Genomic DNA, 15,600 nt, shown 5'->3' on the forward strand with positions numbered 1-15,600 from the left:
GAGTCATCATTTCCTGGGTTATTCTCACTGAAGATCTAGCAATCATCAACAAATTTATATTCTCTGATATATTTCTTCAGCTACTGTACTCATAATTAATTTAATTATATCACCATTGAAAAATGACCTTCTTTGTTGGCGAACATGCTACTTAGAAACTTCCTTTGTTTTAGTCTCCTTTTTTTAATCTTTGTGATTTTTATGTAAAAAAAAATTGTTAGGCTAAAACATCTCATTTTGCATATTTTAGTATTTCAAAATGTTGCCTTTCTTTGACTTAGGAATATTGGAATAGGTGTTAGTTTGTTGATGTTTGTGCCATTCCAGTGTAACATGAAGGCCAGCTTGTTGGGGTCTCTGTCCCACCCGGTACCCCACAGTTGGCATGCCCCAAAGAGAAAAATCACACACAGGACTCCTTAAGATTATAAACTGATTGGCCCTTAGCTCTGGCTACTTATTAGCTCTTATAACATATATTACCCCATTATCCTTATCTACGTTAGCCATATGGCTTGGTACCTTTTTCAGCTATCAGCTCACATGTTGCTTCTTTGGTGATCTGGGCAGGAATGGCAGAGGAAACTTCCTGCTTCCCAGAATTCTCCTGTTCTCATTGCATCATCTCTACTTCCTGTCTGGTTTTCCTGCCTATAGGTCCTGCCTGGCCAATCAGCGTTTATTTAAAACATGATTGACAGATTACAGACAATTCTCCCGCATCATTCCAGTCTACATAATGCTCAGCCTCTTAGGGCAAGAGAGGCCATGTCACACTCTGCCACTCCTTTCTTCTTGTTCTGTCGTGAAGAACATGAACTGGTAATAAAATTAAACATGTATTAATACTTTAATGGCATTGGAAATGCTGACAAGATACAAATATGTCACTAGATTTAAGATACACTGAGCAACAGTCGAAGTAATGAGCACACCACATGAGTAGCTATTTGCAACTCCTTTGCTACTATTCAGTGAAAGTAGCCATGGCCAATACACAGATGAATGAGTGACTGCCTTCCAACAAAACATTTGACAGTCTTAACTCTGCATTCCCTGGTCTGTTTGAAAGTTGTCTGGTCCCTATGTTCAAAGTGGATGTACTTATAGGGAAATGATTCCACTTTCAATTTCATTCTTAAATACTGTAGACCATGACTTGGATTGTGTCTGTTACTCTGAAGTAATTCTCAGGGAGATTGCCAGACAATGTGAAGCTATTCTATTAGCACCAGAATCTTATTTTTCAACTGATATCCTTTTCTACTAAAAGAATCCATGGTTCCTTGGAGAAATAGTTAACTCTATAGAGGTGCAGAATTATATAAGATAAACGTGGAGTGAATAGTAAAACACTCTATTAAGGAAGTGCAAAAATAAAATAAGATGAAGTGGGTATTTTAAAGGAGCTAACTAAGAGGGCTTGGGTTGCACAAACTGCCTAATTTAATGTAGTATTGGTTATATACCCTAGTATAAGTTTATAAGTATTTATAGCCTTATAACGATAGAAAGAAATGAATTAGATATGTCAAGTGGGTAGGAGAGATAATGTCTTCCATATAGAATTCCACAGCTGCTGCCAGTATTGGTCCTGAAAGTACTCAGAGGTGCTTCTGTGTTTTGGGAGTGGAGAGCATGAGATTGTGCCACATCTTCTTGTGTGATTTTTTTACTCTTTTGATTTTTATTTTTTGGGAAGGATGGCACTACCCATCTCCCAAATAAATCACATAGAGGCTTATTATCAGTTATGAATGATCAACCTTAGCTTGGCTTGTTTCTTTCCAGTTTTTCTTATCTTAAATTATCCTATCTTTTGCCTCTGGACTTGTATTTTTCTCTATTTCTGTATACTTTTCTTTCCATCTTACTCTGTGACTGGCTGAGTGGCTGGAAAGCTGAGTGGCTGGGCAGCTGAGTGGCTGGGCAGCTGAGTGGCTGGCCCCTGATGTCCTCTTCTCCTTGTTCTCTTTCTTCTTCTTCCCTTCCTCTCAGATTTCTCCTTCTATTTATACTCTCTACCTGACAGCCCTGCCTATTCTCGCTCCTACCTCGCTATTGGTCATTCAACGCTTTATTAACCCATCAGGTGTTTTAGACAGGCACATTAACACAGCTTCAAAGAGTTAAACAAATGCAGGGTAAACAAAGTCACACACCTGAAAATAATATTCCCCAACAACATCTGACACTTTTCTTCCTACGGCATGACTTTTGAACTTAATGTGCCTATAAATACGGCTTTGGTTTGGATCACCTTGTTTGTTGGTACTTACTTGCTTGGTTGTTCCATATGGTCTATCCCTTGGGCCGCTGAAACTGAACCTGTGACTTGACTGTTTACTGAAAGCCGAGACTGGAAAAGAAGGTGCTAGAGACTGTGTGGACCAGAGGGGGAAGTAATCATCTGCTGAGGACACAGACTTTCTGTCATTAGTATGCTTCGCTGTTAAATTAAGAATTTTAGTGACCATAGCATTTACTAGCGTGATGCAGATGCTAAGCTTGCGTTTGCTTTGACATCTTTTGTAGTTCCACCAAGTATTAAAGGAGGGAATGTTACCACAGAAATATCTGCACTGCTCAACAGCATAGTTAAGCTGGAGTGTGAGACCCGAGGGCTTCCAGTGCCGACCGTTACCTGGTATAAGGATGGCCAGGTAGTCATATCCAGCTCACAAGCACTTTATATTGATAAAGGACAATTTCTTCACATTCCAAGAGCACAGGTCTCTGATTCAGCAACATATACATGCCATGCATCCAATGTTGCTGGAATGGCTGAAAAATCATTCCGTGTTGACATCTATGGTAAGGATGTACAGCTTATCTTACCTGATTGCCTTTCTGGTGTGTTGACATCCAGCTTTCTCAGTCATGAAAGCTTGCGGGGGGGGGGGGGCGTTCCACTGTATATAGATAAGAATATGAAGAATTTGTTATAATTTGGAAAAGGTATTTACAAAAGTTAAACATAGTTCAGTCCTTAACCAACTCTTCCCCCTTGGAACTTGGAGCATCTCACGTATTTTGTTTTTAGCAATAAAGTGAAGCAGTGGTTAGTATTAAGATTGGTCTTTGATCTTCATCTTTTGTTAGCCTGATAGTCTAGAGCACCTCATAATAATTAGAATAGTTATAGATTGGTTGAACCAAGAAATTCTTCCCTCACCAGCTTAAAGGGAAGCTGTAGGCATGTAGGAAATTCCTCTAGTTAAAGCATATGAGAGAAAGGTTCCCTTTCATTTACTTAAGATGTTCTTTTATGGCTCAGAAAAGAATTACCTGAAATGTTACTATTTTTTCTCCCTAGTTCCTCCAATAATTGAAGGTGACTTGGCCACACCCTCAAATAAGCAAGTTGTTATTGGTCAGAAATTGATCCTGGAGTGCAAAGCTGCTGGCAACCCTCCTCCCGTTCTCACATGGTTAAAAGATGGTGTGCCTGTGAAAGCCAGTGACAACATCCACATAGAAGCAGGTGGAAAAACACTTGAAATCTTGAGTGCTCTAGAAGTTGACCAGGGACAATACATATGTGTGGCTACCAGTGTGGCAGGAGAAAGGGAAATCAAATATGAAGTCGATGTCTTAGGTAAGTAAGGATAATTCTGCCTGGATTGTCAGATTCACAGCATTGGATTGTTGAATGAATTTCACAGTATGTAATAATGTTGGAGGAGACCATTTGTTGGTCCCAGCTGCCAAGCTATCTTAGACCTGAAATAATCACATAGAAATTGTATAATTAAAACACTGCTTGGCCCATTAGCTTTAACTTCTTATTGGCTAACTCTTACATCTTAATTTAACCCATTTCTAGTAATTTGCGCATTACCATGAGGTCATGTTCTATAAGCAAAGTTTCAGCATGTCTGTCTCTGGCGGCTCCATGGTGTCTCTCTGTACTGAACTCCTTCACAGTCAAAAAATTCAAAGAAAACACAATAATATACATAATCCAAACTCTCTGTGAATTTTCCATTTTTATATGGCTTATTTACTCCTTTTAATTTATGACTATCTATACTCTGTCTCTTTAAAGACTTTACCCCCTTTTATAAAACCATTTACTTCTTTTCCAACGCTCTATATTCTTTATCTTCTCTCTTCCAAGCCTACGTACATTTATCCAACACTGTGACCCATTTAGAGGTCTTTTATGTCTGAATCTGTCCTACTGTGTATTTGTAATTCTTTACTATCCAAGAGCACTTCTTAAAATGCTAAGCGCTTCTTAAAAACTTAAGCTGCGCCATTAGTTGGGTATAAACAGTACTGTCTGCTTGCTCCGCCCAGCCCAGCATGGCAGAGCTGTTTGCTGCCTCTGACAGCCATGCCCACAACCCCATTCTCAGGCACACAGCCAGTCTGTGCTATCATTAAGCAAGCTGCAGCAGTCTGCTCACAAACCCCACTCAAATGCTCTGTAACCGGATCTCCTGCTTGAAAGAGTCAGAGTTCACACACATTGGATGCCAATTTGTTGGAGTAGGCTGCATGTTGGTACCCAGCTGCCCAGCTAGCTTAGACCTGAAATAATCACACAGAAACTGTATCAGTTAAATCACTGCTTGTCCCATTAGTTCTAGTTTCTTATTGGCTAACTCATACATCTGAATTTAACCCATTTCTATTAATCTGCATATGGCCATGTAGTAATAATGCAGTCTAAGTTCATGTATGGTGGGCTTTTTTAATCTGTTCAAGTGGTGGGTTTCTCAATAGAGTCCCCACTATCTAAATCTAAATTTCATGTAGCTCTTCCATGGATTTTAATAGATGCACTTTGTTCTTTCAAGGACATTTTCATAACTTTATCAACTGCTGACTGCAGGAGTCAGAGGTGTTCTTCTGTCATAAGCACTGTGTTAGATTACAGGGAATAGTCTCTAGACTTTGAGGAATCATCTTGCCACCTTGAGACTCTGTAATTATAACCAGAAGATTCTTAAATGGGTGCTATTTTGAAAATAAACAATATAAAATATGGATAAGCTTTACATTATCATAGCATCTTCAGCACCATAGTGTGTGTCAGAGAAAATTCCTAGTGACTGGAGGACAATCATCATGGCAAGTACTTAGTATAAAATGCATTGACAATTTCAAATCCCCTTGATTATTAAATTCCCATGAAAAACATCAATTTTCTAAGTTACTACTGAGATGTCAGGATGGAATTATTCCTACAAGCACTTCTTTGCCAGCTACCTTCTGTCTGTTTTTTTCTTTCTAGTACCACCAACTGTGGAAGGAGGAGATGAAACATCTTACTTGATTGTGATGGCAAATAACTTACTGGAGCTGGATTGCCAAGTCACAGGCTCTCCCCCACCAACTCTCATGTAAGCGTTTTGGTATGTCTTCTAAATACCTCTCTTGCTTTTTAATATAAATGTTTTGGAGTTGTCCTGGAGGATTTTGACATTGAGAAGTATCAGTACAAAATCATATTCCTCTTGGAAATTATATTATCTATATACAAGGCAGCTGGTACTTGGTACTCAGAAAGCAAACATATTGGCACAATTGGGGAAAATCCTTTATAATTTTTTTTTTAGAAATTATCTTTTCAGACAGAAGATGTAGTCTATTTAGCACTATTAATGTTAGACCTCCCTGAGGCACTGATATGTGTAATAGACTATTAAGTAAAAAGAATAACAGAAATTTTATAGAGATGTGAAGGTTTTGTCTTGTCTCCCTCCTACATTGTCAAAGCATTATTGAATATACAATTTTCATTTACAACATGGTATGAGACATGCAAAAGAATAGTTGACTGACTGTAGTTCACACATTATAAAGTGATAGCCCACAAAACTATAAAACTCTGATTTTAATATTTGATTTGCAAACATTGGAAGCTCATTGCATTTTGTTGGTTAATATGATTTAAATACTACAGTGAATAGTATCATTTGTCCCTTTCTGTAACCTCAATTTATTAGAAGGATAATGAACTCATTAGAGAGTATTGTGTGCCAGCTGTTTGCCAACCTCTCTGAGGGACCATGTTTCCTTTTTACTTCTCTTCTACATCCTATTTCACAGAATGATTAATTAGGATTAATTAGGACATTAGGTGAATGTGTAGCAGAGAATAAATATAACACGCAAATAACCTCTAGGAAATTGCTCATTTGTAATATGTATCTGGATTTCTCTTTGTCTTTCTCTACAGGTGGCTAAAAGGTGGTCAGTTAATTGATGAAAGAGATGGACTGAAGATCTTACTAAATGGACGCAAACTGGTTGTTGCTCAGGCTCAAGTGTCAGACACAGGTCTTTACCAGTGTGTGGCAACGAACATTGCCGGGGACCACAGGAAGGAGTTTGAAGTGACGGTTCATGGTATGCCAAGGAAGGGATGGTGCACTGCATTTTAAACTATTCTGGCTTTATTTATTGTCTAATTCAGAGAGGAGCAGAGAGAAGTCTTGAATTGTGTAAAGTAATGAGAAAAGGGCAACCGAAGTTAAAAAAAAAAAAAGCAGATTTACATTATCTTCTGTTGCAGAGACTTATCCGAAGTATCCTGTGAATAAGATTAGGTGATAGTAAATGGTTAGTGAGTGTCTTCTAGGTGAAGGGTGAAGACAGAACTAGACTATGACAGAAGAGGAAGGCAAAAGTTTCCAAGTGAATGGGTTATGTCAACCTTTAAGGATTTGACCCAAACAGGAGTACCTATGAAGTGTGTTTTCCAGAAGCAAGGCTTAGGGTATAATTGTGGGATCCAGGAACATAAGCGCATTCACAGAACTGGCACATTAAGGTTATGACCACGAATCTAATGACAAGAGAAAATCTCTGCCAGGACATTATGTGTCCCACTTGCCAGGAGAACTTGAGAAGGAAGGGATGGGAACCAGAAACTGAAGAGCCATTTGGAGTGCCCAGGAACAGAATCTGTGAAAATCAACTACATTCTTCCCTCTGTCTCTGTAGACTCTCTTCCAAAATTTGTTTTTCCATGTCACATGATGGAATGCAGACAAATCTAGTTCAGTTTCAATTCCAGATTCTTGAGAGAGAATCTGGCAAGCCCAGCTTTTATCACCTTATGACCCCAGGTCCAGGCAGCCTTACTAGGGACAAAGTCATGTGCATAAATACTGCTTGAATCTGGCACTAGTTTAATGAGGCCATTCCAGAGCAATGAATGGTAATTATCAACTGAGAAAATAAGCCAATGGGTTTGAGCCAAACATACATGTTAGGTTGCAGTAACCATATGGACATTTTGGCTATTCAAATAACTAACTCAGAACTAAGAATGAGTTTTATCTAAAATGAGTAAAAATTATAGATTAGACATGAGATGAAGTTGTTTCATTGTTTGTTAAATACATTAATTTTCTAATTTTAAGATTTCAGTTCCCTTAAACTTATTTAAAATATGTTTTTATTAATCCTTTGAGAATTTCATATATGCATACAATATAACTTGATCTTAGACACTCCCATTCCTCCTTATACCTCCTCTTGTACCTACCACACACATGCATGTCCCAACTTTATGCCCAGAGTTTCTTTATATAGCCCTGAAGTCCTTTCCTGCTGCCCATTCAGGCATGGGTGCCTCATACATACTCTTCAGGCTGGCACTTCTTTGATTGTGGTTTCATTCTGTCCCTCCCTTCTTTTTATCCAGTTCCTCCAACAATCAAGTCCTCAGACCTTCCCGAGAAGACTGTGGTGAGATACAAGTCAGTCACCTTGCAATGCATAGCCAATGGTATTCCAAACCCATCCATTACATGGCTGAAGGATGGCCAGCCTGTGAACACTGCCCAAGGAAACCTCAGAGTGAGTATAAGGCCCTGAACCCAAATTAAGACAGCATGTAGGTCTTGCTAATTCTATCATCTCATTTTTTCCTAAGTATTGATTTTCTTATAGGACAGATTTGGCAGAAATTTATCTAAAATATATTTTCCTTATTTCCCAATGAAATTAAAAAAAACCTGCTGATTTAGCTCCTAGTATAGGGGTTGGTGTATTTATTTTGATTTATGCCTTCAAAAATTGTTGTCTTACGAGTGACTAAAAATCATTTCTGTCTCACATGCTGACTGTGCCCTCTGGCATTTAATTATGTGCTAGAGAATTAGAATTAGGAACCTAGCAGACAGATGATAGATTTCTAACCCAAGTAACCTGTGTATTTAAAAATCACAAATAACCTGACCTGATGGTATAGTTATTCTGGAGACTAAGGCAGGAGGATTGTAGTTCAGACCTACCTTGACTACAAAGAAAGATTCAGCAAGTTTTAGCCTAATCTAGGCAAGTTAGTGATTTTGTATCTCAAAATAACAACATACAGAAAAGGCTAGAGATGGATCTCAGTGATAGGGTGATGTATAGTATGCACAAGGCCCTGGTTTCCATCTCCAGTACCATTAAAACATATAGAATTAATGTATTTTTTAGTAGGTTCAAGTTAATTGATGAATGTTGCCTTGAATTTTACTTGTATATTTTCAATATGTAAAATGTCTTTAGTTCTTTGCCTAATAGAAATGATCCAGATATCTGTTTGCCTTTAGTTCTACTCCACATCTGGTAGATCTGATCTCACACCTCTGTACAAAAGAAAAATTCAGTAAACAGACTTCAAATATAGTGCAGGGAAAGGATTACTTACCTTGAAAAGAGAGATTTATCGGGTGGTCATATAAACATAATTTAAAATTTAATGAATATATTAAAGATGGAATATAGAAACAGGACATGTGAGGAAAGCCTTTAAGAAGAGTTCTGAAGCCATTTTAGATTCCTCTGTTGAGAATTCTCTATTTAGGTCTATATTCCATTTTTTTATTGGATTATGTGATCTTTTGGTGTCCAAGTTCCTGAGTTCTTTGTATATTTTGGAAATCAGACCTCTGATGTGGGGTTAGCGAAGATCTTTTCCCATTCTCTAGACTGTCGATTTGTCTTGTTGACAGTGTCCTTTGCTTTACAGAAGCTTTTCAGTTTCAGGAGGTTCCATTTATTGTTTCTCTCAGTGTCTGTGCTGCTGGGGTTATATTTAGGAAGTGGTTCCCTGTGTTGATGTGTTCAAGTGTACTTCCCACTTTCTCTTCTATAAGGTTCAGTGTGGCTGGAATGAATAGGATCAAGTAGGAAAGAAATAAGCAGTTCCAGGAGTGTGTGTACAGCAAATACGTTTATTAGAGCATATGTCCTCTTAGGGATCTGAAAGCAAGGCAGAGGTCTAGGGAAGGGAAGAAAAGCAGAGCGGTTATTGGCATGCAGAGGTGGAGAGGCAGTAATAAGCACTTTCACAATACTAATTATTTTATCTTTGCAATGGCGATTGGGGGATAAAAGAGTTTTAAGAGAGGCGTGCCATGTCCAGGTTTACATTTAAATATAGTTGTGTACTACTTTACTATGAGGATATGTAGCATAATTCAGCGCTTTCCTCATTGTATAGACTTTACAGTACTCTTCCACAAACCTAGGTGTCATAGCCTAGGGTACACCTGGACTAGATAGTAAATAAGTGTCATCATTCTACATAGTCCATCATTGGCCAAATCACTACTACCTGGTACGTGACTAAAGTTACTTGCATCCTTTCTAAAAAATTAAGTTGGAGAACCAAGAGTAGATATGTAAAACCAGTTAGAGCCAATATGAATTTCTATAGGAGACAGAGGTAGAAATTTGGTACTATATACTAATTACAGAAAGGGAAATATTTTGATGCAATAGTCAAGTCATTGTAGATTGATGAAAGACAGCTTATTAAAGATGATGGTTGTGTGTATAAGGAAAACTCCTGGGACTTTAAACTACATAATTACATGGATGACACTGAGCACCAGTGATATGGGACACTCTGGAAGAGCGTAAGGGAAAGAAAGTACTGTGATTTTAATTTCAGGCTTCTGGAGTTCTAGGAGATACGCCAGTAGAGATGGTGAGCATGTCATTAGGTTGTTGCAAATGGCCACAGAGATCAACAAAATGATATGGCAAAAATTTTTGGCACACTGTTTATTTTTAGAGCTTTGGGCACAAATAAGTTAACCCAAAGAGTAAAGAAGTAAAGGGTAAGATTAAAGAAGAGCAAGCTAGTGCCAAGTATCAAGAAGTTGTGCCATTAAAAGCCAGGTGAAAAATTGTAGGGAAAAAATAAATGCATGGATGTGTCGCTTAGCGTGTTTAGTGCAGTTTGACTGGAAAATAGGTTAGCTAGGATTTCACTCTAGACTGTGGAGAGATCATTTGGGGTCGAAATGTGGTGAACCTGGAGGCCTCTGCTGAGTTCAGATTTCCTCCTGGGCAAAGTGGGGAGCCATGAGTGAGGTTTTAAAGGGGACTGGGGGAAGGATCAAGTTTCCAATCCTAAATAAATTATTCTGGCAACAGTGTGTAAGATAGATTAACAACTGGGGAGGTTGGAGACACTGGAACATCAGTTAAGAAGCCATCATAATCCCACAGTGGTGGTGGAAGTGGAAAACAGGGGATCTGAGACCATGGCTGTGGTATAATTAATAGAAGTCAAAGTGGGCGCCAAAACCCCAATGACTGGAAAAATCATGGGCGTCATTAAGCAAGACGGGGAAAATGCAATGGCTAGTCAATTTTAGGAATATGAGGGAATAATTTACAAACTTAGTTCTGGATAGTTCGTGTGTGAACCTGTCCTGGGACCATGAGTGTAGAGCTCAGGAGACCAGCAGGGGCTAAGGCTGTAAATTCAAGTTTGAACTTAGGGTTTTTCACCGAAGATATGGGATTGGATGGAAATTCCAGAGAGTTAAGTTTCCTGTTTGTGTAGCAGAAAGAGGAAACAGGTTCTGTAATGTAATGTACTCCTAGGGAAGCCTGGGAACAAGGGATATAGAATACTCTCTTTAACACCCTGTGAGCACAGACTATCAAGAGGGCAGGACACCCAATGGTGTGTATAATAAGAGAGAATACACATTTATCTGCAGAGATTACTGGGCAATGTGGCTGGATGTTATTGGTGACTTTGAAATAATCAGTGTCAAATAATGACTTTTTATTTGCCCGGTTGCAATGGATTTAAGAGTGAAATAAGGAGAAAGCAAGAATTTATCACCATTCCTATTATTCATATTTTATAACTTTTATAGTTTTTCTGGCCCTTTTGACAATTTCATCAAAAAAGTTTGTTGCCTTAAAACCATTTATGAAGTGTTACATAAATGTGGTCATGGGGTTTTTTTCAGTGAGTTTAAATTTTCATCACATGCTTCATAGTGCAGTGTGAATATCTTTTATTCAATGGGGTTTTATGAATATACCAGCAGGCCAGCCTTAAGTTATTTTATTTTCTATCTTCAAATGAATAAGAATGCATTTTTAAAATCAAATTAACCCATTTTCTTATGCACAGTGAAGTGATCTGGATCTCAAATATTGAGTTAACTAACATATAAAACTACAATTAAACTTTATACATTTAAACGAACTTTTCTATCTCAGCAAATGTTTTTAAATCCAACCAAAATACTGCCATGCTTTCTGTTCCCAATTAGATGCAGTCTTCTGGTAGAGTTCTCCAAATTGCCAAGGCTCTTTTGGAAGATGCTGGCAGATATACATGTGTGGCTACCAATGCAGCTGGAGAAGCCCAACAGCACACTCAATTGCATGTGTATGGTAAGAGTATCTTTATGGCTTTCTCTTGCATGTGTGTATGCATGTGTGTGAGTGCACGCAGGTGGGTGCACATATGTGTATGGACACACATATGTAGGCCACAGGTCAACTGCCATTGTCATTTCTGTTGTACCATCAACCTTAGGATTTTTCTTTTGTTTTTTGATTTTTTTTTTGAGAATTTATTACACTAGTCTTACATTCACATCAATATATCCCTCCTTCTCCTACCTCCAACTCCTTCCACATTCTCTTTTTAGTGGGGCTTTTATGTACCTCCTATTGCCATTTTCCTAAACTGCCTTGAAATTTGAGATAGAATCTCTCACCTAGCTTGGTACTTACTGTTTAGGCAAGGCTGGCTAGCTAAGCAGCTCTGGAGACCTGCTGCCTCTACCTCTCAAACAGTAGGATTACATGCAGTCATTAGCATTCTCACTTTCATGACTCTCTTTAATTGGTTATGGGGAAGTGTAGAAGGGAAGGGAACTTAGAGTAATTACAGGAATTTTTTATAAATATCTTCAGTTTTCAAGTTATTTAATAGTATGCTCAGATTTTTATGAGTGTATACATGTGTGTGGTGTAAATGTATATATGCATGTTCCCAAGTTTAGAAGCCTATGTGTGTGTACGTGTGTCCACATGTGTGTAAGCATGTATACCAGCCGTGCATACATGGAAGCACAAAATTGATGACAGGTGTCAATCTCAATTGCTCACCATCTTATGTGTTGAGATAGGGTCTCTTCTTGAATGGAGAACTCACCTTTTTGACTAGTCTGGCTAGGCAGTTTGCCCTGTGGGTTCGCTGTCTGTCTTCTGCTCTAGGGTATCCACAGGCTGCCACATGCATGCAGCTTTTACATGGGTTCTACAGAGTCAAACTTGATTCCTCATCTTGCAAGGCAAATTCTTTATCCTCTGAGGCATCTCTCCATCCTCCAGTGTTTTCTAAATGATTCATATCACCTTTATTAACAATCCTCTGCAAAAGATTTTATTGAAAAAGACAAAGTTTCAGAGCCATGCCTCAACCTGGTCTATAATCTTACATGGTTTTTATTTGTGAATTAGGGGTACACTTGAGTTGGGATCTTCTGTGTGCTTTTTGAGAGTGTCCAGGTGGCTATCGAGCACATCACCAATAGCACAGTTTTACTTTAAACTTGGAAAATATAGACTTTGAAAAGAAGGCATATGTTCTCCAGAGGTTTATCAGAGCAGAGTCTGGGCTTTTGCAGAAGGGCGCTGACATCTCCATATACACATTATTCACTTTACTTTATTCATGTGGTTCTTGTCCAACATTTTATTTCTTTAGATATTATTTAACCATATATTCATTCCACATTTACTGATTAATCCAGCCTAGAATAACATCCCAGGACCTAACTTAATTCCAGGTACATAGTAGGCAGTTGAAAATTTTGACATACGAAAGAGTAAACTGAGTGATTTTAAAAATTGCCAATGGGTCATTGGATTCTTCTAATTTGCTTCCTTGCATATTTTCTTTTATTTGAATGAACCAGTTAAAAATATTTTTCCTTAAATGATTCTCATAAACCAACTTATTCTGTTAACAAAATAGGAACAACCAATATGAGCGTATTTGCACATATAAACATGTTTCTTAGCAGTAGTCAATTAGAAGGACGCTATTTGGGGTTGGCTCCTTGTCCTAGAGAGGCAGAAAACACAGTCACTGCTATCCCTCACTGCCTTTAATTTACTCTGCTCCACACAGGTCTATCTGCCTCTGTCATCTGCGTGTTCCTTGATAGCTGTCTCCAGCAACTCCGCAAGTTCCACTTGCATCTAAGAGTTGCCAAATTGTGTGTTTCCTGCAGCCTTTCCTTCCATCTTCCTTGCACATTAAAACTGTCACTTCCTGCATGCAACCTCGGTTCTTCTCATACAGTGTCTCTGATCCCACCAGTGCCATCACCAGTATTTGGAGAAATAGTGAGTCAAACATTGAAGACTCTTACCATGCTTTATCAGTGTGTTTCAGAATAGCTGAAAACTAGAGTCCCGGAAAGAAATTAAACATCAAACAAGAATAAAGCACAATGGTGCATACATGTAAAAAAAAATAGTGAAAGCCATTATTAAGTACACTAATGAAAGACATTTATTTAAAGTATAACAAAAAGCAACAAAAGAAAGTACCTAAGAAAAATACAAGTGTCTAGATGTAGGGTCTGAAGATGGTAACAAAATGTCAGCTTTCAGAAGACACGATGGGTGCTCATCTACATGGAAAATCATCAAAGAGAAGGGACTCAAGTGGAAAACATCTGAGTTCAAGTGTAAAGAAAGAAACAGAGCTTACTCACTGGAAGGACTTAGTGGAGATGGCCAAGTGAGATGGAGAACACGATGTTATCTCCTTCACACAAATCACAATGCAGAGGTAAGATCTAGCATGAGCTTAAAGCATCGCATCTGCTGTGATACCCATTTGTCTGGATAACAGCTCATCTCCCTGACAGGAGAATGATGATGAAGTGGGCTTGTAATAATTAACCTGGAGTAAGCGTTTGGCTACATGTTTGCGACCGGAATCTGGACAAAAGCTGTCTCCTTTTAGCGCTGAGGACAGCAATGTTCCATTGGAAGCCTGAGGCTCCAAACTTGAATCTGTCTTCTAATATGCATACATTAGTACTCCTGATGATATTAAGATGTGTGAAAATATAGGAATTTCTAAGAAATTGGTTAATTAAAGACTTTAAGTAGACCTCAAATGTTGAGAGGAGAATCTTGAAATGTGCAGAACTATGTAAAGTAGGTCTTGAAAGAAATTATTTAAAGATGCACGTATTGAAACAATTGCATATTATTTGGACTTGGGCTTTACATGATTATTGTAAAAACAAATTTGACTTCATAAACGTATCAGTCATGGAAGTTAATGCACTAGGAATGAAGGAGAAATGATACCCTTTCTACTTTTACTCTCTGAGTGCCGTTAAAATACTTTATGCCCAACTCTGATCATAACCAATTTAAAGACGAATTGACAAAATGTATAGAAAAGTAACCATTTAGTTTCATTCCATTATTAACTTATATAACAATAGTCCCTTTCAGTTAGGATTTGTTTAGTCGATCTTTATGGATGAGCATTGCATTCTGAAAGGGAACATTTATTATAGCTGTCACCTGAAATGTTCAATCTTCAATATACAGTGTTCTAATTTCTCAATACTGTCATTTCTCATACAAATAAAAATATCTTAGATAAGTCCATTTTTCTCCACCATTGTAAAAAAAAATTAACGAGTTGAAGTAAGTGTAGGGAGGATGCATCAGCTCTTGGACTAAATCACCAAGCTGTGACCATGAGAAGAGGAACATTCTCATGGAATTTTCCAGGAGGGATTCTGCCTGTTATAAACAGCAGGAGCCCTCAGTAGGTGGTCCTTTTCTTGATTGTCAAAGTTTCATAATTCTGGAAGTTTTTGTTCTCGAGACCAAACTATGAAGTTATATCTACACCCCAAATATTTGCCAAGTGAGACAGATGTTTCTACAGACAAGTAGTTTTTTGAAGTCTAATAATTCAAGCATCCATTTCATCTGCACATAATTACTTCCTATGAAAAAAGTCATCCAAGGTGATACACCCAGAAGACATAGAATGTTGTAGTATAAAAGGATGGGCTTCAAATTTGGGTCTTGTACTGTCACTTAACATCTGTAAGACACTAAGCTTAGATGTGAATCTTCTTAAGGCTGAGAAACTTCATCTGGAAGGTTGGAGAGATAACAATAATATAGATAGTCACAAGAGTTTTTTGAGGTTTAAGTAAAAGACAAGATGTGAAAGTCTTAGCCTAGTGCCTGTCTCCCAGTCAGCATCTGTAAATGGTAGCTTGAGGACTGGTTTTGGCAAAACACATGTTTGGCTCCTGGCCCTTCTCACTGTAC

General features: G+C 38.1%; 1 protein-coding gene across 2 annotated transcripts in view; it reads left to right on the forward strand.

Annotated features, from left to right (window-relative positions):
* Hmcn1 (hemicentin 1) overlaps positions 1–15,600 on the forward strand; it is a 439,601-nt gene that overhangs the window by 264,681 nt on the left and 159,320 nt on the right. For both annotated transcript variants that reach the window (XM_048431021.3, XM_087906434.1), the window contains 6 exons: positions 2,536–2,814; positions 3,317–3,598; positions 5,243–5,351; positions 6,191–6,360; positions 7,664–7,818; positions 11,538–11,661. In XM_048431021.3, coding sequence (XP_048286978.3) covers positions 2,536–2,814; positions 3,317–3,598; positions 5,243–5,351; positions 6,191–6,360; positions 7,664–7,818; positions 11,538–11,661 — 1,119 coding nt within the window. The remainder of the gene's footprint in view (positions 1–2,535; positions 2,815–3,316; positions 3,599–5,242; positions 5,352–6,190; positions 6,361–7,663; positions 7,819–11,537; positions 11,662–15,600) is intronic.

This window comes from Myodes glareolus, chromosome 5, assembly GCF_982192425.1.
Source record: "Myodes glareolus chromosome 5, mMyoGla1.1, whole genome shotgun sequence".
In the NCBI taxonomy this organism is placed as follows: Eukaryota; Metazoa; Chordata; class Mammalia; order Rodentia; family Cricetidae; genus Myodes; species Myodes glareolus.